The sequence below is a fragment of the Apium graveolens genome, chromosome 1 (assembly GCF_009905375.1).
Source record: "Apium graveolens cultivar Ventura chromosome 1, ASM990537v1, whole genome shotgun sequence".
Lineage (NCBI taxonomy): Eukaryota > Viridiplantae > Streptophyta > Magnoliopsida > Apiales > Apiaceae > Apium > Apium graveolens.
This window is the reverse complement of record NC_133647.1, coordinates 187644559-187669535: the sequence shown is the minus strand read 5'-3', so window position 1 is coordinate 187669535 and position 24977 is coordinate 187644559. Positions and strand designations below refer to the sequence as shown.

The 24977-nt window shown below is 34.1% G+C and overlaps 2 protein-coding genes across 3 annotated transcripts; both read left to right on the top strand.

Annotated features, from left to right (window-relative positions):
* The first annotated feature begins 1023 nt into the window (after positions 1-1023).
* LOC141673485 (uncharacterized) lies at positions 1024-4671 on the top strand. Of its 2 annotated transcripts, XM_074480239.1 has the most exons (4): positions 1024-1249; positions 1396-1449; positions 2530-2680; positions 2879-4671. In XM_074480239.1, exons 3-4 carry the CDS (start codon positions 2536-2538, stop codon positions 4336-4338), a joined length of 1605 nt encoding a protein of 534 aa, XP_074336340.1. In that variant the 5' UTR covers positions 1024-1249; positions 1396-1449; positions 2530-2535; the 3' UTR covers positions 4339-4671. The 2 variants fall into 2 exon arrangements, with proteins under 2 accessions (XP_074336340.1, XP_074336337.1); XM_074480236.1 differs by having other exon boundaries at positions 1024-1449.
* A 15952-nt stretch (positions 4672-20623) lies between these two features.
* LOC141673480 (uncharacterized) lies at positions 20624-23587 on the top strand. Its single transcript, XM_074480231.1, has one exon. It carries the CDS (start codon positions 21327-21329, stop codon positions 23007-23009), a length of 1683 nt encoding a protein of 560 aa, XP_074336332.1. The 5' UTR covers positions 20624-21326; the 3' UTR covers positions 23010-23587.
* The last annotated feature ends 1390 nt before the right edge of the window (positions 23588-24977 follow it).

Here is a 24977-nt window from a genome sequence, read left to right as displayed (position 1 = left end):
AAAAAAGTAAGATATAATATTGATAAATAAAAAATATTCAAATAAAATTAATTTATACATAAACTTATATTTTAGATCTCTTCAACCCATTATTTAATTTATTTTATATTAAATTGACTTGTTTCATAAAATATATACATTAAAATTGGATATTTTAAGATGAATAATATACCTAAAATTTGAATGCATAATAATATATATATTGTTACCAATAAAAAATAACTATATATAAATATATTAGTTAACTATAGATTTTTCATTAAAAATAGTAGTTTTCCTAGTCAAATTAGAGCATTAATGGTGATTTACGATATAACTTTCGTTTTTAAATAATTTTTATTTAAGTATTTTTAGAATTAATATGACTGATTCAAGATAATAATTTAATATATTTAAATGTATAATATTTTTTTAATTATTTTTCATTTACAATTTTTTAACATTAAAAAAATTATATTTTTTTTACTAAATATTCTTTTTTCTATTTTAGTAAACATATATACTGTATACATATGTATATAGAAGAAAATGCGCTCCTCATATTTTGAGGGTCTGTGCCGTGGCACCATGCACACACGGCTCTGATAATAATAAATTTATATTCCCATTAAAAAGTAAGATGTACAATTCAACACAATAGACAACAAATTTGAGCTCAATTTTTAAATTTAATTAATAAAAAGGAGTGACATAAAAAGAGTAAGCGAGTACCACTGTATATAATAAATTTGTAACATACTTGTCATTTGACATAAAAATCTTAAGGCTGTTGGTGTAGTGATTTGCGGGTCAAGAATTCGAGTTATGTGATTAGTTAAAAAAATATTTCAAGATGTCAATAATAATCGTCTTATTTATCAACTTATTTAAGGAATGAACATGGTGGCCCACAAAATCTGACAAATCCAAAACTGACATTCACAGACAGCACTTGTCAACTCAATTTCCAATTTTTATGATGAAAAAAATAAAAAATAAAACGTGCCATCGGGCCGGCTTTTACTCGAATTATTGTCACGTGGACAACCCGTTTCTTATTCGGATCCTCCGTTGATTACATAAACACCCAACCCGTAACTCAATCGATCTACAATCATCGCTTATCTTCAAAACTCTCTCAATCAAACCCAGATCTCTTCTTATTCATTACATCAATCTTCAATCGATGTATATATTCTTTCGATTCGTTCAATTCTCTATCTATTGACCCCTCTTTTGTTTCGCGTCGTAAATTATTCACAATTCTAGGGTTAGGGTTTGTTTTCTCTCGATTTACAACTTTCTTTTGTTCAAATCTTTCGATCGATTACGTTTCTTTGATGATTATATGATTAATTTGTATTCTATTGGGTTAATTTAAATAAAAATTTCATCTTTGACTTTCGAAAATTTTAGGGTTTGTGAAGGTGCTGTGAAGCTATTCAAATCGTTAATTGATTGAGGGGTTCGGTATGTTTCCTCTTTAATTTTGATTTTCCATTATTTAAATATGAAATTCTGTTGATTTCCCCAAATTTTAGAAGCTAGGGTTAGGGTTTTGTTTGAAATTTGGGGATTTTTGGTTTTTGTATTTATATGTGTTTGTTTATGAATATATAAATTGGGTTTGGGCTATTTCCAGCTGTAATTTATCCAATTAATTTACGTAATTTTTTTCAGCTGTGTTTTCACACTCACTCTGGCTTAGTGCCTTTTATTGAATTTATTTATAAGTGCATGATGTAGTTGACTGTTTTTGTTTGATTCATTAGTGTAGCTTAGTGAATTGTACTGTGTTATTTAATATGCCTAACGCTCGCTTTAAGTGAATTTTTGACAAACTTATTTGATGATGGAATACATATTAAACTGTCATTTTTCGTAAAACAGTTTGTTTGGGTGATGGCTTCACTTTATTAATACTGTTGGAAGTTGGCGATAGTCATGGATTTCTTTTTATTGTTTTTTCTTGCTAAATAAGTAGAAATGTCATTATATGTTTACAGTGGTTGATCATTACTACTTATTTAATGATGTAATGCAAGTAAAACTGTCGTTTTTCGAAAAACAGTTTGCTTCGGTGATAGCTTCACTTTATTAATACCGTTGGAAGTTAGCGATAGTCATAGATATCTTTCTTTGATTGTTTGTTCTTGCTAACTAAGTACATAATGTCATTATATGTTCACGGTGGTCGATCATTACTACATTTTGTTAAAACAGAGTATGTGCAAATGCTTGCTTTGAGCTGTAGTTCAGAGGCCCATGATTTTGACTGAACTTCTTTCTTATTCAAATACGAGAGTTGGCAGTACAAGTCTGTAGTAGCATTAATAGAATCAGATTACAAGCAATTATGAGTAGTTTTTTTTAATTGTTTTGTAACGGTGGTGTCTTACAAAAATGTTTGTTGACTCTGCATCTACTCTTGGACATTTAAAAGTTTGGTTGCACTAATAGATTAAACTAGAAAGTCTTGTTATATTCCGGATGCTTAGTACCATGATTTCTAAGTTCTCTACTGAAGAAATTTTTGTAATTAACCTGCAGGCCAGAATGGGACAGAAACGCTCTTATGATGAGGAGGGTTTACAGGAATTGTCCTTTAAGCACCCTAAACAACATGACTGCACTGAGCATGCAACCTCACTTCCGGAAATTGATCCTTCCAATGGTGCTTCCCAAAAAACTGATAGTCCAGGTAAATTTTGTTCAGTAATATTGGGTCAAAAATAGATTTCTTTGGTCCATTTTTCAAACAGAAGATATGTAGTCTGCTTTTGCTGTGGTGCAAGCGATACATTGAGGACATGTCTCTTAGTTGAGTTGATGATTTTTTAATCTTAGTTGAGTTGATAATTTTTTTATTGTTGTTAAGAAGTTTTTTTGTATGGCATAGGTGATGTTGTGGGAAACTTTTCTGATTCTCAGTCCAGAGATGATGTTAGTAATGCTGACTTGGAATTTAACGAAAAGGAGTTTAAGACGAGTGCTCCTGGTTCATGGGGAACCGGTAGTACTATGGAGGAAGATATGGGATCCCGGACAGTGTTGTACTCATCATCTGTTTTCCCAGAATTATTTGAATTCAGCTTCCCAAGGCGCAATGTTATTCAATTTGAGGATACATACTCATCTTTGTTGAATTCTTCTCCCAGAAAAGAAGTTCCTATTGGACCAGATCATCAAGCTGATGTCCCAGCATGGGATCCAACGCTCTTTAAAAAATATTCCATTGGTTTTACAGACGATAGTACTGATTACACCAGAGAGTCAATTATAGGATCTTGTGTAATTCCTATGCCTGAGTTGGAATTTCCAGATGTTGGTAAGACAGGTAGCAAACTGTACTGCAACTGTTTAGATGCTGGCTCTGTTAGATGTGTGCAGCAGCATGTCAAGGAAGTGCGAGAAAAGTTTAAAGATACAATTGGGCTTGAGAAATTTGTGGATTTGGGGTTCCTTGAGATGGGAGAGGAGGTAGCAAATAGATGGACTGAAGAGGAAGAACGAATGTTTAATAAGGTTGTTTACTCTAATCCAGTGTCGCATGGAAGAAATTTCTGGACGCATCTAGCATTTGTGTTTCCTTCTCGAAGTAAGAAAGAAATTGTCAGTTATTATTTTAATGTCTTTATGCTGCGAAGGCGGGCTGCTCAGAACAGATCTAGCTGGTTGGACATTGACAGTGACGATGACGAGTGTAGGGGAATTGGAGGACCCTTTAGGATGGAAAGAGAAGATGATCAATCAGCAGCTATATCTTTTATTAATCAAAATGTCCGGGTTGACCATGGAGATGATTCCCAAGATGAATATGATGATGACAGCAGCAGCGATGGCAATGGTGATGATAATGATGATGGCGATGAACATGATGGCGAAATGCAAGTTAGTGAGGTGGACGTCACAGATAATATGGAGGGAAAATATCACTCCTCAAAGGGGAGCCGTGAACATTCTCCGGATGATCAAAGGTTTAATCATGTGCCTCATGACTTGGCTAAATCTCTTGGAAGCTTTAGGGGGTTACCAGATGTCCAAGAGAACTCGTTTGGATCTTTTAAGATTCAACCTTGTGTGACTGGCTCCCATCATCCTATCAATGAGAGGGCATCTTTCCAAGGAACCAAGGTTAATGGTGCTCGTGAGAAATTTTTAGATGAGAACGGTGACAGGTCTACTGATAAGTTTGGCTCTCAGTATGCGTTGGAGTCTTGTGAATCCAAGGTTTGGGATGTAACATATCCAGTTGGTCTCATGACATCTTTTGATCTGCTACCCACATGCAACATGATGGAAGAAATATTTGGACCATGCAATTGGAACAAGTCCAGCAACGACAAAAGCGTTAGCTAGTGGCTGTCATAAATTATTTGACACGTGTAAACTTGCATCCTTTCTTGCTTTCATTTTTACTGCAGCAATAGCGAAGACTGTTTTGAGTTGCTTAAAAATGATGGTCAGATTTTCCTTAGATGTATATTCAATGTGCTTCTGAATCTAGTGGATTATTAAGTGTAAGCCAACCCTTTGATTAGAGAACAGAACACTAGTTACGTTCCCTATGTAACATAAGGAACTATAGCACAGACTGGGAAGCCATTTTTGCAGTGTTTTATATCCTTATTCAAATGAAGTATTTCCCTTGTAGCTGAATCAGTTTCTTTATAAAATATCGAATTGTTGGTCTGTCGAAAGAAGTATCATACTGTTATTTGTTTCCAGTTTAAGTCCCACCATTTTCATTTAGTCGTGTGATTATATCTGAAACTTTCCAAATATACTCTGATTTCTACTAATTTCATATATATGGTAAAAAAGATTGTATAGATTAAAACAAAAAATGATGTTAGTAGAACTTTTCTGGAGTAGCATCATGAGATCGCCATTGAATGTGGATCACTGAATTGTATAGTTCAATTTGTCAATGTTCAACTAATTATTAACCTTTTATCCCCCCTTATCTTTAGCCATCCAACAACCAAATCTTAATTACTGATTTGACTCCTAACTTTTTATGATTAACAATACAAAGTTTAAACTGTCGGTAAAATTGATTAGGCAGATTGTTTTTCTTCATCACCGATGTCAGTGCAAAAATAAACAGTTACCGACAGTTTAAACTATGTCGCACAAAATGTTTTAAAAAAATGTTAAATTATCGTATTTTAATTTTTAAGTTTTAAATAAAAATAGTAAGCATAAATTTTAATCATAGAAAGTTTAAAATAATTAAATATGAATTAAAAATATTTTTAAAATATTTACAAAAAATGAAACTAACTTATATAAATTAAAAAATCAGTAATACTACGTATCTAAAATGACAGACTCTCTTAAAAAAATTGATCAATATGTCAAGATTTTATTGGTGGAACTTATATATGTGTATAAGGGGTTTATTTTGTTTATAAGATAAATAATTAATAATCTTGTGACAAATCAAATTCAGAATTAATTTTTAAAATTTAGCAAAGATAGTAATATTTAATTTAATTTTACAAATTTTGAAAATTCCGAATATTCCCGCATTTAAGTTCCCTACACCTAGGTATCGTTTGTTTCGATGTAACCAACTATGTAACTTGAAATTCGGGGTAATAAGCTAAAACATAATCGAAGTGACCTAAAAATTGAAATTGGGTTACTCAACTCAAAAAACTTGCATTTACATAACTCAAGAAATTAAAACTTGCATTTAGGTAACTACCGTTAACATCACTAACATAATAAAAATTGAACTTACAACTTACAAAACTGAACTCAACCCCAACTTGTATTTACATTACTAGATTAATAAAATTTTGTAACTAGGGTTTTTCAATAAAAATAAACTTGGGAACTAAATAAAAATACTTGCAAAATTTCTCAAACTCTGTCCTCTCTCCACCTTTCTTCTCTCCCAATCTCTCTAATGCCATGTTTGTGAATTAGTTGTTAGCTGTAACTTTGAAGTAGCTGTTTTGACTAGCTGATTCGACAAGTTATTTTGAATAGTTGATTCAATTTAGCTGTTTTGAAGAAAGTGTTTGGTGGATAGATGTTTGAATTAGCTGTTTGTACTTTAATTACACACATATCAATCATGTAACTGAAAAACTCCTCTAAGGACCTTTTTCAAAATTAGCTTATTGGGACCAAAAAACCATTTCAATGAGCTAACTACCAAGCACCAATATTATCCTTTTCATTTGGCCAAACATCTAATTTAATAGAATAAGCTAATTTTATCTCAAAAAGCTAACTTCCAAAATGGCCTAAATCTAACCGTGAATACTATAATATAATATTTAAAACACGATTTTCATTTTTATGATTTTCGATAAATACAAATTTGATTTTAATTGTTATTGTTAATATTAAAAACTAAATTATTATTTTAATTGAGTAAATAAATGTATATAAATGAAAATATGTGTTATTTTACAATTTTTTGACTTTGATTACCGAAATGCAAGTTGACCATCAGTTCAATAATTTAATTGCAATTTTTTAACAGTTCAGTTAATTGCAAATTTATATTAGTTCACTTAGTCGAGTGCAAACTTTTTGAGTTTAGTAACCCAGTTGCAAGTTTTGGGTCAATTTGATTATGTTTTAGCCCATTACCCCCTTGAAATTCCTTGGAACCAAAAAATAGTTAAGGTATTTGGTTTGTTGTATTTTTGATTAGACAAGCGAACTCCAAATTCCAAGATTTTTGTAGTTACCAAAAAATATTGGTGTTGGAATACAAGAATTTATGATGATATATTCGTGATATACAGAATACAACGCAACAGAATAAAAGAGTCCAAAATAATGAAGATGGTTCAGACTTTCCAGGAATGCAGTTTAGATTTGTTAGGATTTTGTTAGGTCACACACACTGTAGAAGAGGGTTGAATACAATGTTTACTACAATCAAATCGAATTAAGAACACAAGTAACTGAACATAGATTTTATTCAACACAATAAACTCTGTTACAATATGGAACTGTCCTCTCTCAGTGATGAACAAATTATCACGAGAGCTTCTAGGGTTACAAAGAATAATAATCTCGATTAAGATAACACATATGGTGTAAACCCTACGTCTGTGTTTATATACTACACAGTTACAAGATAATCTTTTAATTGATATCGAATATAATTCTGCTTCCTAAAATATATCAATCAGTTATCTTTTATTTCAAGTATTCTATTCTTCATATAATTCCTTCTTCATGCATATCTCTTCTTGCGTTTGTCTTGATCTTCTTTCCTTTTAATCAGCCGCCTTCCTAATCTGAAAGTCTCCTTAAGTCCTGATATTATCTCCTGATAAATATCTCATGATAACTTAAGTTATGATAACTTAAGTCCTGACTTCAGTATAAGTACTGATTTCCAGTTAAGTACTAATTTGTCCTGTTAAGTAAGATCTGAAAACTAAACACAAATCATCATGAGACATGACATCACAAATATATCTAACAATCTCCCCCAACTTATAAATTAGCATAAAATACAAGTTCAACATATATTTGATGATGTCAAAAATATTAAGTACAAATGCATGATAATTTGACTAGATAACTACAACTTACAGCCCTTGCAGCTTTACCATCCTTAAAGTCTGATATCTGCTTCAGTCTGTGTACACTTCAGAATTTAAGCAGTTGTAGATCTTCGACTTGGCTTCAATGTCTGATCTCTATGGTTTCAGGAGTTGTTCTGATATAATTCTTCAAAAGACATCTCTCAGCATATTCAAGTTCATTAACCATCCTCCTTTTAACATTTTTCAATTCAGCTGTATCTTCACCGGTTTGAAAAATAGCAGCCCTGAGATCATTTATTTTAGCTTTCCTTATGTCCTGATCTAGTCTGATCAAATATGTCTTGTCAGACTTTAGATTGAATTTCACAGCCTTATAACCCAGAAAAGTAGTTATGATCTTAGCAGTGTTAGACTTCATTTCAACAATATCACCTTTGTGATCTCTGTACTTGGGAAAATATGGGCTGTCAGACTTTACAGAGTAAAGCTTCTTCTGTCTTTGAATATTTGATTTTAAATAATCTGCAACACCATTTGTAGATCTATTTTTCACTTGAAGTAAAAATAGAACATGTTCCAGTTCTTCAAAATACTTCAGTGGAATAACATTCTTTCTGATCTGGAATACCCTACCATCTGTCATAAAATATAACATGATGTGTTCTTTCAAAACATAATGGTAAACCATTTGTACAGATTCAAGTTGATCCAATCTTTCAAGAGTTGCTCCTACTCCTGGTTCACTTAAGGAAGTTGGATAATTGGTAGTGTTGTGTACTCTTCTTTCATCAGAACTACCCAATCCAGATTTATCTCTTGCTTCCTTTCCTGTAACAACTCTTGCTTCAAAATCACTTGTTGCAGTCTTCAAAGGTTGAGTCTGTTTAGATTTGGTGAATCCTGGTAGGAGTATCTTTGAAGGTTTAACATGAGCAATGTCAGAGGTTTCATTTTCCTTAACTTCTGATATCAAGTCAACTTGAGCTATGTCAGAGGTTGCTTGCTTCACTGTCATATCAAAACTTACTACATCTTGACTCTGAACAACATGAGCCATGTCAGAGGTTGTTTGAGAAATCTTCTTTTTCATCAGAGTAAGACTAACATCTTCTTCATCAGTTATTTCTTCATCCATGACTGGCATATAACCCTTACAGGTTCATCAACTTTTTCTTTGCCCTTGGACCTTGGATCTATTTCCACTTATGATTTAATTTTGGTTGCCTCAGAATTTGTTCTTTCCTTTATCACAATACCCTTAAGCTTTGGAAGTTTTTTTTCAGCAACAGAAGCTTTAGATTCTGTCTTGACACTTTCTGCTTTAAGTCTAGCTTCTTCTTCCTTTAGACTCTCAAAGTCCATTCCTGGATTTTCTTTAAGAAATAATTTGTATGAAATTTCTTCATCAAGTTCTAGATATTCACCAGAACTTATCCTTTTACCAGTATCAGAACTTATTCTTCTCCTAGTATCAGAACTTGTTCCTTGACTTGTAATTCTAGCTTTACTTGATGAAAATCCTTTGCCTTGACCTTGACCTCTACCCTTATCAGAGTTTCCCTGGTCATCATTTCCATCATCCTTTCCCTTCAGTTTCTGAATAGATTTGCATTTGGACTTAATCACTTTCTCCCCCTTTTTGGCATCAGCAGGTAAAAGAAGAGAGACAAGCAATTCCACTGTGGATTGGATCTCATTGAGTTGAGTTTGCTGAGAAGCTTGATTCTTTAGAATTTCAGCAATCTGAGTTTGTTGCTTCTCCCGAGTTTTCTCAATGTAGGCAACTCTGTCAAAGGCAGGCTTAAAAAATCTGTTCTTTTCAAGTTTCACATTCTTATCTTGCTGGATCAAAGTTTCTTTAATTTTATTCACCTTGGCATGAGTTGTTGAGTGTTGACCTTGAAGGTGCCTAGTACTCAATGCAGTAACTCTCAACTGTGCCTTGAAATCATCATTTATCAGCATTTCATTAGCTTTTGCCAGATGCTCAGCAAGAATCTTTTTAGTAGGAACAAAACTAACTGTGTTCCATTCCTTAGTCCACTCCTTTCCTCTAGGAGTTTCACTTCAAGGTACTGGTGCTTCCTCTCTAACAAACTTCTTGATTAGATCAGCTTTATTAACTGTTTATTGAGGTGCATGTCCTGATGGACCAACTGCATCAGCATCTAAATTGGCAGCAGCTTCACCAGTAATATCCTCATTGGCAGCATCCGAACTTGTAGATCATGCAGTATCAGGATCCTCTGATAAAATAACAGTATGTGAGGCTATAGAGGCTTCAACATCATCCTCTAAATTCTGATCTGCAACTAAGTTCTGATCAACATCCACATTTTGACGCTCACCTAAAATCTGATCTTCGGCATCTAGATCCAGAATTGGTGTTGATGGAATATTGACATTGAAATCAGCATCCAAAATTGGTGTTGTTGGTGGAGTGAGTTGAGTTGGTGGAGCTTCCAAGTATAAAATCTCAGGCACATTCAAGTTGTGAATGTCAATTTCATCACTTGTACCTGGATCTTTAGTGTGTACTTGTTCAATTATAGGTGACACAGGAGGTGTAGGCACTCTGTCTTGAGCAGTTTCTGATTGTGCAGAAGGAAGTGATTCAATAATAATTGGTTCTGTTGGGATCAGAGATTCCTGACCCCCTTCCTTAGCTGCTTTCTCATCTTCTGAATCTGACTCAACTGTGTCCCTGTGAGCTCTTTGCTTTTTCATTTTCTTCAAGGGTGGAGACACTGTAGGAGCTTTATCATCAGAATTTAGCTTTCTAAGCCTTTTGAGAGGCCTAGAACTCCCAGTTACAGTATCTTTCTGAGAAGAGACCTTCTCAGCTTCTACAATAATAGGTTCTGATATGGGAACCTGTTCCTTAATATCTGATTCATCTCTCAGAAAAATTCTCATTTTCTTCTGTTGAGACTGAGGCACAGTCTTTGTCCTCTTTGGTTTGGAAGATGAAGGCTTCACTGTAGGTGCTGAAGGTTGAGGTTGAGTTGACTATGTTGGTTGGAAAAATGTCCTGATGGAGGGTTGAGATGGTTGAGGTTGAGAAGTTTGAGATGTTGGTGTAGTTGTGGTAGGGGTTGGTTGTGATGAGTTGGTGGGTTGGACATCAGGATAGACAGATGAGTATGTATGTGGATCAGCATTTACCAAGACTTGTTTTACAGACTGAGGTATCTGTAAGGGTCTAGCCACTTGTTTCTTATTGTCAGCATTTAACAAATCATTAAAAGCCCTTTTTGCAAGCTTAAAGGATGGAATTAAATCAGTGGTAGGTTGGGGTTCATCAGCACAATAAAATGATCATTACTGCTTTATCTCACATAAACCAATATTCTGAAAAAAATATGACCGTTGAAGTAATGACCAAAAAAACTTGATTATTATCAGAATTTAAAAGTCATCAAAATATGACTTCTTAACTCGAAAAGTGAATGTTTATTTCTGTAATTCTTCACACAAATACTGATATGGGTACATCAGAACTTAATCATCAGAACTTCCATCAGAACTTGTCCTAAGAATTTATGCAACTGACACTTAGACTGTTCATCTAAAACAACATTTATCACCACAGTAATTTTCATCATTCATATGGAGTGTAAGTGTATGCATTAAGCTAAATATTAGATAAAGAGTAAAGTCTGATTCACTTCAGTACATCTTAGAAATAAGGCATAACTAAGAACTTTACTCAAAATCTGTCATTATTTTGAAGTCTACTATAGAATGAGTTCATGCATGAGTCCACCTCAACTGTTTTGTGCTCATTTTATGCATCTTTTGAAATTTCATTTTACAGTGGCTTCTCAGTGTAAGTGAGTCACGACTGCTTATCTGAATTTATGCTGTTATCAGAATATTTATCCAGTAATCAGAGAATGTGAAAAGTCACCAAGAAAATTTTATTATGCTTTTCTAATGCATATTACTTAATACCAGCAATGCACTTGGGTCTTCCCTTCCACATTTTTACTCTAGATCTCAAAGGAGTACCTGATTTTTATTTCTTTTCTTTTTCTTTTTCTTTTATTAACTGAGGTTTATCAGCACTTAGTACATCCACCAGATTTACTAACATCAGAACTTAACAGATAAGAAGCACTATTCTAGTTTGTGACTTAGTAATAAGATACACAAAATAAACTTCAACTAAGCTCAGTATCAGAAATTGCTTGTGTAAAAAGATTTCCACATAAACAATTACTTCAAACATGGGATCATCAGTATGTTAAAGACTACTAGGTCAGCATCTAGCACAGTTATCCTCATTGGATTGAATAGTCACAAAAACATTTATATCACTATCAGAGTTTAGAAATTCACATCAGACAATAATTAGCACTTAAGCAAATTTCAATTTAAGCACAAAGATAGTAATATCTGTTAACACTGATCATAAAGTCTGATGTATAAGAACATAAACTAGCCAGATTTAGAGAAAGAACCTGAAACCATTCCAAGTTCATTTACCAATCTTGTAAAAGTAGCTTCACACAGTGGTTTTGTGAAGATATCTGCTATTTGTTGATCTGTTGGAACAAAATGCAATTCCACTGTACCTTCCATCACATGCTCCCTTATGAAGTGGTACCTAATGCTGATGTGCTTTGTCATTGAGTGTTGAACTGGATTACCTGTCATAGCAATAACACTTTGATTATCACAGTAAATAGGGATTTTAGAATATGTTAACCCATAATCCAGTAACTGATTCTTCATCCAAAGAATCTGTGCACAACAGCTTCCTGCAACAATGTATTCTGCTTCTGCAGTTGATATGGAAATTGACTTTTGTTTCTTACTAAACCAAGAAACCAATCCGCCTCTAAGAAATTGGCAGCTTCCACTTGTGCTTTTCCTGTCAATTTTGCATCCTGCAAAATCTGCATCTGAGTAACCTATTAGCTTAAAGTCTGATTCTCTAGGATACCACAATCCCAGATCAGCTGTACCCTTAAGGTACTTGAAAATTCTTTTCATAGCTGTTAAGTGAGGTTCTCTTGGATCTGCTTGAAATCTTGCACAAAGACAGGTAGCATACATGATATCAGGTCTACTTGCAGTTAGATAGAGTAATGAGCCAATCATACCTCTGTAATCAGTGATATCTACTGATATACCAGTATCCTTATCCAATTTTGTTGCAGTGGCCATAGGAGTGGATGCACTTGAACAATCTTGCATTCCAATCTTCTTCAACAAATTTCTGGTGTACTTAGATTGACAAATAAAAGTTCCTTCTTCATTCTGCTTGACTTGAAGGTCCAGAAAATAGCTAAGTTCTCCCATCATACTCATTTGATATCTTGATTGAATCAGTTTGGCAAACCTTTTCCAAAGTCTGTCATTTGTAGAACCAAAAATGATATCATCAACATATATCTGCACCAAAAGTAAGTCATTTCCATGGTTGAGATAGAATAAGGTTTTGTCAATTGTCCCTCTGTTAAATCCACTTTCCAGAAGAAACTGAGCTAATGTCTCATACCATACTCTTGGAGCTTGCTTAAGGCCATAAAGTGCTTTATCAAGCCTGTAGACATGATTGGGAAATTTGAGATCTACAATACCTGGAGGTTATTCAACATATACTTCCTCTTCCAATTCTCCATTAAGAAAAGCACTTTTCACATCCATTTGAAAGGTTTTAAACTTCTTGTGAGCAGCATAAGCCAAAAATATCCTTATGGCCTCCAATCTAACAACTGGTGCAAATATTTCATCATAATCAATTCCCTCCTGTTGAGGGTATCCTTTTGCAACCAACCTTGCTTTATTCCTTGTAATTATGCCATCACTATCAGTTTTGTTTCTGAACATCCACTTTGTACCAACAACAGATCTGTTCTTTGGTCTTGGCACTAGGGTCCAGACTTTATTTCTTTCAAATTCATTTAACTCTTCCTGCATTGCTTGCACCCAATCAGCATCTTGAAGAGCTTCTTCCACTTTCTTTGGTTCAGTCTAAGAAAGAAAAGAACGATAGAGACATTCATTTGATGTAGCTGTTCTAATTCTGATACCTGCATCAGGATTTCCAATAATTAAGTCAGGTGTGTACTTTAGTCCACTTTCTTGCAGATGGAAGGTTATCTCTAGAACTGGATGCTCCCCCATGATCCATGCTGTCTCCATCAACATTTTCTGATGCTCCCCCTGAAATTATGCTCTCTGAGTTGGATCCTTCAGAATTTGAGTTTCCAGAAATATCAGAACATGAGTTTCCAGAATTATCAGAACTTGACGAATCCGAACTTGAAGGGCCTGTTGTAGATTCTGATGCTTCTTGAGATGTGGTTGGATCTTCAATATGCTCCCCCCTGGACATGTGCATCTTGCTTTGGCGTAGTCACCACAGTTTCAATAACATCAGAATTTAATCCATCAGAGTTTGCAGTATCAGGATTTAGACTGTCAGGATTTACAGAATCAGACTTTAAAACTTCATTTTCAAATCTCAGCTGATCATGATCATTGAAATCTTCAAGTCCAGTAATCTTCTTATCATCAAAAGAGACATTGATAGATTCCATGACAACCCTTGTTCTTAAATTGTAGACTCTGAAGGCTTTTGTGGAAAGTGAATATCCAACAAAAATCCATTCATCAACTTTTAGATCAAATTTGGATAGCTGTTCATAATGAGTCTTAAGAACAAAACACTTGCATCCAAATACATGAAAATACTTCAGATTTGGCTTCTTTTTCTTCACCATTTCATATGGTGTCTTTCCATGCTTGTTGTAAGTGTTGCATTCTGAGTAAAACAAGCAGTCTGCACAGCTTCATCCCAAAAATAGGTTGGTAACTTTGCTTCATCAAGCATAGTTCGTGTAGCTTCAATAAGAGTTCTATTCTTTCTTTCAACAACTCCATTTTTCTGTGGAGTTCCAGAAGCAGAGAATTCCTGCTTTATTCCATGGTCTTTGCAGAACTCTTCCATAATCAAATTCTTGAACTCAGTGCCATTATCACTTCTTATGATTTTCACAGAGTCTTTGACCAATTTATCCAGTTGTTTGACATGATCAATCAAGATAGATGCAGTTTCACTTTTTGTGTGCAAGAAATACACCCATGTGTATCTGGTAAACTCATCTACTATGACCATAACATATTTCTTCTTTGCAATAGACATGACATTCATTGGACCAAATAGATCAACATGTAGTAGGTGATAAGGCTCAAGAATTGATTCAGTCTTGCTCTTGAATGAAGATTTTCTTTGTTTTGCCTTCTGACATGAATCACAAAGGCCATCAGGAGCAAATACTGATTTTGGCAGTCCTCTCACAAGATCTTTCTTGACTAGTTCATTTATATTATTGAAATTTAAATGAGAGAGTTTCTTGTGCCAATTTCAGCTTTCTTCAATTGATGCTCTACTTAACAGACAGATTGCAGAACCATCAGAACTTGTTGAAAGCTTGGCTTCATAAATGTTACCATGCCTGTATCCTTTCGGAACAACTTTGCCTGTAGATTTGCTTACAATTTCACAGTGTTCTTCAAAGAAATCCACATGATAACCTATGTCACAGATTTGACTAACACTCAGCAAATTGTGTCTAAGTCCTGAGATAAGAGCTACTTTTTTAATGATGACATTCCCAAAATTGATATTGTCATATCCCAGAGTTTTTCCAATGTTGCCATCTCCATAAGAAACACCTGGGCCAGCTTTCTCCACAAAGTCTGATAACAGGGCTTTATTTCCAGTCATATGTCCTGAATATCCACTGTCCAGAACTAGGATGTTTTTCCTGTTACCCTACATTTGCAATCACAAAGATCACTAATGATTAGTTTTAAGGACCCAGACTTGCTTATATCCTTTGGCCTTATTAATTTTGTTAACATTTGTAGCAAATTTAGCATAAGAGTTTATGTTAACAGTTTTCTTATCAGAATTTACAATATCAGACTTTGTATCAGAACTTACACTAAAAGAAATAATGCTAACTTTCTTTAAAGAAGGTTTTATTTGATAATAATCATAATACAAACTATGATATTCCTTACAAGTATAAATGGAATGCCATGAACTACCACAATGAAAACAAGGATTTTGTGGCCTATATCTAACAGACTGACTCTTAACTCCTGACTTTGAAGGTAAGGAGTTTATGTTCTTATTCTTCGTGCAAAAAGAAGCCAGATGGTTAGAATTTCCACAGTTATAATATTTTTTTCTTGGAGCATTAGGAACAGGATTATAATCATTGCTTTTATTCACACCTTTCTTTCCATTCCTATTTTTCCTAGGTGGCTTTACCTTGTTTACATTCTTAACATCTTTCAGCTTATGCTTAAGCTGCTTCTTAGTCATTAAGCCTATGTTAACTTCAGTTGGCTTATCCTGTTTTAGTTTGTCAGAACTTAATTTCTCTTTAACTTCTGATTTATCAATATCAGACTTTACAGCTACAAACTTAACAGGATTTACCTTTGGCTTTTGTTTAATAACTATAGGCTCAATTTCCACAGTTCCTTTATCATTCTTATCATCTCCATAACCTAAACCCTCTTTCTAGTTTCCATTACTTAACAAATTCTGAGTTGTTCTTCCAGAGTTAGTCCAAGTCCTGATAATCTCTCTTTCCTTTTCTAACTCGATTTTTAGAGATTCATTCATTTTAAGTACTTCATCCCTCACATAAAAGGCATCATCTCTATCTTTCTGAGTTTGATGGAACATGAATAACTCTTTTTCTAAATAATCATTCCTCTTTTTATAAGCAAGATTTTCAGAAGTTAATCTTTCACATATTAAAGTTTGATCTCTATAACTAATGAACATGGTTTTAAGATATCTTCTCAACTCAGTAATATCATCAGTATGAAAGGCATAAGTAGTTTGAGGTACCTTTAACTCAGCAGCATCAGAACTGCTATCAGTATTTGCCATTAAGGCATAGTTCACCTCACTTTCAAAATCTGAAGTGTCTGTCCATCTTTTCTTCTTTGTGACAAGTGCCTTGCCTTTGTCACTCTTCACTTTCTTGCAATCAGGAGATATATGGCCTTTCTCACCACAATTGTAGCATTTGACATTTGAGTAATCTCCTATGTTAGACTTTCCTCCTTTGCTTCAGATTTTCTGAAATCCTTCTTATCAGAACTTGCACATTTCCTGGAAAATTTCTTTCCCTTTCTGAATTTCCTGTATGTAATCCTTGTGATTCCTTTCACCATAAGAGCACACAGCTTCATCATCTCTTCATCAGGATCCATCTCAGGTAAGCTTTCAGTTTCTGAGTCATCATCACTATCATAACTTGATTACTCAGTATCAGACTTTGTGATGAGAGCTTTTCCCTTGCCTTTTCTTGAGGCAGCTACTTTGGGGACATCCTCCTCATCCTTAAGAGCAACTGTTCTTGACTTTCTTCCATTCCTCTTGCTTCTTTATTCCATCTCAAGTTCATGAGTCTTGAGCATCCCATAAATTTCATCAAGAGTTGTTTCATCAAGAACATAGTTGTCTCTTATAGTGGTGGCCTTCAAATCCCAACTTTCAGGAAGTGCTAACAGGAATTTAAGATTTGAATCTTCAAGTTCATATTCCTTGTCCACTAGTGACAGATCATTCAAGAGTTTGACAAATCTGTCATATAATGCAATTAATGACTCATCAGGTTTTGAGTCAAAATGCTCATACTCTTGAGTGAGTATAGTCCTACTGTTCTTCTTAACTGAATTAGTTCCCTGACATCTTGTTTCCAAGGCATCCCATATCTCCTTTGCAGTCTTGCAGTTGATTACCCTGTTTGACATGACATTATCAATGGCACTATGCAGCAAATGTCGTACCTTTGCATCCTTAGCAATAGATGAGATATCTTCAGCTGTATATTCACTTTTCTCCTTTGGTACTGTCTGTGCTGGCTGATCTGCAACTACAACAGAGAGCTTGGTTGACTTATGTGGTCCTTCATTGATTCTGTCAAGGTATTCTGGATCTGTAGCTTCCAGAAACATAGACATCCTCACCTTCCATATGGGATATTCAGACGGTTTCCGTATGGGAACCCTAATAGTCTCATATCGATTATGGATTTGAGTCTTTGGAGGTTCTTCAGTTTTGGTGGGCTTGGTTGGAGTTCGTGTTTCTTCAGACATGATTGATTTTGGATTTTAAACTATTTGTGTGTTAACAGATAGCTCTGATACCACTTGTTAGGTCACACACACTGTAGAAGGGGGTTGAATACAGTGTTTACTACAATCAAATCGAATTAAGAACACAAGTAACTGAACACAGATTTTATTCAACACAATAAACTCTGTTACAATATGGAACTGTCATCTCTCAGTGATGAACAAATTATCACGAGAGCTGTTAGGGTTACAAAGAATAATAATCTCGATTAAGATAACACATATAGTGTAAACCCTACGTCTGTGTTTATATACTACACAGTTACAAGATAATCTTCTAATTGATATCGAATATAATTCTGCTTCCTAAAATATATCAATCAGTTATCTTTTTTTTCAAGTATTCTATTCTTCATAGAATTCCTTCTTCATGCATATCTCTTCTTGCGTTTGTCTTGATCTTCTTTCCTTTCAATCAACCGCCTTCCTTATCTGAAAGTCTCCTTAAGTCCTGATATTATCTCCTGATAACTTAAGTTCTGATATCTTAAGTCCCGACCTCAATATAAATACTGATTTTCAGTTAAGTACTGATTTGTCCTGTTAAGTAAGATCTGAAAACTAAACACAAATCATCATTAGACATGACATCACAAATATATCTAACAAGTTTATGTAAAACATGTTTGACTTGATATATCTTTTTATTTTATCTCAAACAAACCCTATCTGATAAACTTAATTTGAAATAATCAAACTCTTATCTTTTACTAAGTTTATCTATTTCAAAACAATCTAACAGATTATCTTTTAAAGACTTATTCAAATACATTCAAACAAACTCGTTTTAATCATGTCTATCTTATCTCTTGTTTTAAATTCTCATCTGATAGACATTGTCTATAAATACAACTCTTGTATTCAGATTAAACACTAATGCTTACACGCCTATTTTTCATCTGATATACAAACTCAAGTTCATCATTCTTTCAATACATATCCAGTCGAACAAGATCTAGATTGAGTTGTAATTCATATACTTATTCTTTGTAATTGTGTATTTATATCAATTTGTGTCAGGTTGTGGCAAAACTTGATTTCGAAGGATAGCGACTTGGATGTAGGATATAGACTAGGATTATGAGCCGAAACAAGTGAAAACTCCTGGTGTTTTTACATTGTTCATTTTCCATATTACTATATTTATATTTCAGCATTTTATATTCTGCACTTAATTGAGACTGTCTCATTGCCTGTCTCATTCGTAAAGGGTATGCCCCATTTATATAAGAGAATGTCCCATTTACCATATCAGTTAGATAATTGTTATATCGATTGGGTCTTTGAATTTGAATTGGAATTTAGTTACCACAGTTCACCGTGGTCACCACAAATTAAAATAACTATCCAATACAAAAACATTAATTACTTATCAAATTTAACTACGTAACTTATAGTTGCATAGTAATAAACAAAACACAGATTTTTTAATTAACTCGAAACTTGTAATTATAACTTAGTTAAGAGAAGTTAAAATTACTATGTAACCACGTAATTACGTAATTGATGAAACAAATGAAACCCGAATATAGCCTGTACAGAGTGTCCTGCGATAAATTCAGGTAATTACTAATTAGTGACAGATAAGAGTGTCCTAATAAATTCACAGTAATGACCGATTAGTGACAAATCAAAGTGAATCAGATTCAGAATCAAGATTATAAAAGTCCGAATAGTTAATCCATTGGCCGTTATCATCTTACTAAAATGAAGGGCCTCTAATTGTAATTATCCTTGCATAATAAAGCAAACAAATCTGTAATAATGTCCAACTTAGGCTCATCATCAATCATTTCAATCCAAACGTATAAAACAACAATCAGCACACAATTGAATTAGCTACAAATATGTGCTATATGTATTCTGTTCTAGTCCAAGTGGGAGCATCTAAGAATTAAAGCCATTGATTGTACTCATAAAAATGGTAATTCATTAATAAGCATTCATTCATTTGTAATTGCTATAATTGCATATATTTATTACTTATTTTACATAAATAACCATTTAATTTCTTTTTTTACAAATTTTAGACCATCAAGTACTCCGAGACAATTACTGCACCCATCCTTTTATTTTAGACATGCAATTCTTTGGGAAAGGTTACAAAGAAATATTGAAATTTTCTTCTTAAAATAGGTATTAAATTTTCGTGAGTTCGATTTATTTTTATCTGTAAAATTCTTATAAATACATAGGTTCATTATTACTAAAACTAATTTTATTAATAATAAAAATAATAAAAATAAATAAAACTTACGAAAATTACTTATTATGTATACCTGAACCCACCGTTGCACAGACACGCCTATAAACAAATTTTTTTTTTGAGAAATGCAGAAAATTTTCATTAAATTGAATATGGTATAGTCGGGACAACCCCCAACTGTCAATACAACCAGGTGATAAAACAAATAACATACTAAAAATAATTAGATGATTTGTTTTCTGATCGTTTAACATATAGAATTTAAAAATTTCTTGAAATTAAAAACGAAATCAAAGACATTCTAAGCGATTCAAATTGCAGCAGTATCTCTGAAAATAGCAAAATCACAATTGACCATATCACATGCAAACTATGATTAGTCTAATGTTCAGAAACACTGAAGTGCGAGAGTATAGAAATGCATGACTGGTATTAAAAATATTCCTTAGAGTCATTATTTTTTAATATAATATAATAGTTACCACCTAACAATATTATAAATAATTTTGGTCAAAACAATATACTAAACCTTTCCAAGTTTGAATGTGCCAACTTTCCACCACATGCATACATACAACTCCACAAACCGCTGCTTACAAGCATGTATTCATTTTGTATTCATTGTATTTGTATTGTATTGTCAGTAAGTGTTTACACAAGTACAAAAGGGCAGATGAGGAATTTTAAGAGTACAATAGCGGCTGAAGATTCGGACCTCCCCATGAGTTATAACTATTCCTATGTTATGTTTGTTTAAGGTGGCTTTTGCCCTTTTCATCCTACGTGTCAATCTCACAGTCCTTGGGATCCACAACTGATTCTCAGCCGTTAGATGAGTCCATAGAACTTGTCTCTCTTGTATCCACGTGTCTCCCCTATTTTAGCCTTTTTAGTTCTACTAGTATTTGCATGAAATTCTCCTACTCAGCACAACAGAACTTAACTTAACATCACATTTTCAGAGAGAGAGAGAGAGTATGATGGTTTCTGTTTTGATTGTTTATCTTGACACCCCTACTTGATGGCTATGAATAAGCTGACTAACTAATTAATTGTTACAAAGTTGTTTGATATTTTTTGCATTTATTATAGGGGGGTGAAATATAATCACATAATTGATGTGGGATTTTAAAAGTCTCATGTTTTGTGTGTGTTTGTGTGTGTGATCTTGTACTTCCCAAAACTGTCACATGTTACTTCTTTCATCTTTGAGTGATCTTTGTCCAATCAGATTTATTTCACTTGTGCCTTTTTCAAGATTTCACCTTTTTTCTTGATTTGGGCTTTCTTTATACTATATCTTTTTGCTTGTTGATCAGCAGATGAATGTGGGAGTTTTGCATGATTTGAGGGTGAGAATGGTGAATTGATCTTGTTTTCTCACTTGGGTCATTTTGGTTTTTGTTGAAAAGTTGAGAATTTTGATTGGGTGTGTGATGGAAAAGGATCAAGAATTGAGATTTGTGTGCAAGTGGTGTGACAAGAAGTACCCATGTGGAAAGTCACTAGGGGGTCACATGAGGTCTCATGTTATTGCTGCTGCAAATTCAGCTGAATCAGATGAAAAGTTATCTACTTTAATTGCTGAAACAGGCTTGATGAAGTGTGAGGCACCATCGATTGCCGCGGTGGCTGCTGCTGCAGGTGGTGGGATGAATGGGGAGCTTGGTGGACCTTCCGGTGGTTATGGATTAAGAGAGAACCCAAAAAAGACTTGGAGGGCTGTTGTTGGTGCTACTTTTCCAGTACAGCAGCAAGAGAGGATTTGTAAGCAATGTGGTAAAGGGTTTCAATCACTTAAAGCATTGTGTGGTCATATGGCTTGTCATTCTGAAAAAGAGAGGGTTTTGAAAGATGATCATTCTTGGACTAGTGAGGATCCTAAGTTAGTGATGGATGGTCATTCTGACACTGAGGAAGCTGAGGATCTGAGGCGGCAGACAAGATCGAAAAGCAAAAGGTACAAGAGGATTGTTGTTAAGTCTTCTCATTTCAATTTGGTCAATAATAATAGTTCTTCACCTGTTTCTGAGATTTATGAGCAAGAACAGGAAGAGGTTGCTATGTGTTTGATGATGTTGTCTAGGGATTCTGGGAATTGGGGTGGGGTTAATTCTGTTGTCGAATCATCTGATAATAATTCGGTTATTTTAGAGACTAAATCTTCCTCTATTGACATGAAACTTGGGAGAAAGGGTGGGTTGTGTTTAAGTCGCGAGGCATTAGAAATGAAGAAATTGGGAGGAGCTGTAAAGTTTAAATTGAGTGCTTTGGATGCTGAGAGTGTTCAATTGGAGAATTCTCATTCTGGGTACATTAGAAATGGTGTTAAAAAGGTTGATTCAGATATTTCGGTTGACGAGTTATTCCGATATGGTGAAAACAGGAAGCCTCTCAAGGGCCATGAGGCAGGAGTGAATATTTCTAATGCTGAACTGGGCATGGGTTTTAACAGGGGAAAGTATTATGAAACTGGAGTAAGCAAGAGTTTTGGTAAAGAAAAGGGGTTTAGTGAACTTGGGTCAAGTTCAAAGTCAGTAAAGTATGATCTGAAGAGGTCTAGAGATGGTCCCGAAAGTCCCGAGCTTCGTAAGGAATCACTAAGAAGATTGATTTACGAGGATTCTTCAGAGGGAGAACTGAGCAAGAATGTTCATAAGAGAAGCAAGTACGAGTGTTTGAACTGTAACAAAACTTTCAATTCTCACCAGGCACTAGGGGGACATAGGCCATGCCATAAAAAGCCCAATGCAAAGTTTGGTTCAAGGTATGCCAGTGGTGAGAACAATTTTGATGATGATGATATTCCTCCTTATTACACACCCACAAGAAAGTTTGAAAGTGTCGGTTACAAGAAACAATATGCTAGCAATGCTGCGAAGAAAACTAGGACAAAGAAAAGCAAAGGGCATGAGTGTCCGATTTGCTTTAGGATGTTCAAGTCTGGCCAAGCTTTAGGGGGTCATAAGAGGTCACATTTTATTAATGGTGCTGAAGATTTCAGCAATTATATTCCAATATTCAAGCAAGATGCTGCTGAAATTCATGATATGATTGATCTTAATCTCCCTGCTCCAGAAGCAGATGTGGCGGATGAGAACGACCAGTTCATCTACTAAAATCAAAGCAGATACAAGCACAAGTTCCTGGTTTTTTCATCTCTAAAATCTTAACTACTGTTTTGTTAATGGTTCTTACAAGATGGTAGAGTTTAACAGAGCAGTGTGCTAAAAACTTTCATCTATGATGCTCTATCATAGATTTTGCTTGGAAATTTTAGGATGTTAGAGAATGGGCATTCTCATTGCTGCCCATAGACCTTGATTGTTTTTTTATTCGGCCCTACTTTTGCATGTTCCAAGAATGTGCTTCCATTTTTAAATTTATCAAGTTCACTTCCATTTGGTATTGGAAATTTGATATGATTATTGGAAATTTACCTTGTTAAGTTGTTTTGATCATCATCTTTTGTGCTCTTATCTTGTGGCTTTTCTGTTAAAAACAACAAACGTCAATTGCTGAAAGCAAGCTCTCTCACTTGGGAGCAAGATTTGGTATCTACTGTATTAGCTGCTTTCACGAGGCCCTCCATTACTGTTAGGTCTGTATGTAACAAGGCTTATTAGAAAACAGTAATGACATAGACATGGAGAATTTACAGTTCCTGGTTCATTAATTCCGTGAATGCATCGTCGTTTCTTGAAAGTTGTCTATGAACTAGTCGCTGAATAAAGCGACTCCTTACTTTTGTTTAAAAACATAAATTTTCTAGTAGGAAGTCCTCAAAGCTCAAAGAGAAAATGGATATGTTATACACTTGTATTAAACATGTTTATGGCATGTTATTTTCTTTCTTCAAGTTAAACCTGTATGTGTATGGCTTATTCCCCATAGCACAAGTTTTTCATAAATTTTCTAGTTTTGACCAATTTTATTGCATCACAGCAGGCTTACAGAAACAAGCTCTTTAGTACAGAACTTAGAAGCATGATAGAGGTAAGGGTCTGCATACAGGTCCTAATTTTAAGTGGTATATACTCGGTATGGTTTGTTTAGTTTTATTGCAATACACTAGGCTTGCACGAAACACTGAGGACCAACTGATTCCTAACCGAAAAGCACAGGGTTTTAATCAAATAAATGATAGGGCACACACAGTTAGGATCTGATGCCATTTGCTAAAGAAAACAACTGATGTAATGTTCTCCAATGTTATATACAAGTTTTTGAGCTTTAGTACCAGACAAACTCCATATCATTTCATATGGGGCACCAAAGTTGTAGCTTTGGTTGCTTGAATAATAAGTGTAATGTTTTACCAATGTTTCTTTTCAGTTTGATCTGGGAACTTTCTAAAGCATCAAAGTGATTAATAATGCAACACATCTTTGTTTGATGCACTTTTTATTCTGAATTTGATGTTGCATTTCTCCTAAATAGGGCCTAGAAAAAAGCATTCATAGGCACTATCAAAAAGTTGCATATGACATGTACTTTAAGATCAATCTAGTTGTTTGTAGATTTTCACTTGCTCAAGTGATTTGAAAATGCTTCAAATAGGTCAAAAAGGTTGGGAGTTGGAGGTTGGCTCTTACTGTTCTAAGTTAACTTTCAGGTAGGTCTATATTCTATCTTTTAAAAGAAAAAGGGGGTCAAGACTCTTTCATGTAACTTTGTTATTATGATATATTACAATATATCTAAAGTTGTAAACAAGAAAGAAGAAAGATGACTCTACAGTGTATATATGTTCTAACATTTCATGTCATGTTTGTTAACAATGATAATAACTAATAATAAGTAACACTTGTTTTTTCTGTATTATAAATATGTTCCCTTCACCCTTATTGGGTTTTAAGGGAAAATCTTCATTTTTTTACCCAATCATGATTGTTTACTATCCATAAAAAATGTTGTAATAATTATGTGTTAAGAAGCCGAGCCTCTGAATATACATACTATTTGATAAATACAAATTTGCTATGCAAAAACATTGTTTAGCATATCAGTAAAAAACCGTTCTTGACAACTCGAGTCTTGAGTCTTGACATATCAAAAGATCAGGGGCCAGGATGTCTTGTAAACAA

Coding starts and splice junctions, on each gene's coding strand:
- LOC141673485 (XM_074480239.1), top strand. CDS start 2,536: ATGGGACAGAAACGCTCTTATGATGAGGAGGGTTTACAGGAATTGTCC. Junction 2,681..2,878: donor CCAAAAAACTGATAGTCCAG/GTAAATTTTGTT, acceptor TGTATGGCATAG/GTGATGTTGTGGGAAACTTT.
- LOC141673480 (XM_074480231.1), top strand. CDS start 21,327: ATGGAAAAGGATCAAGAATTGAGATTTGTGTGCAAGTGGTGTGACAAG.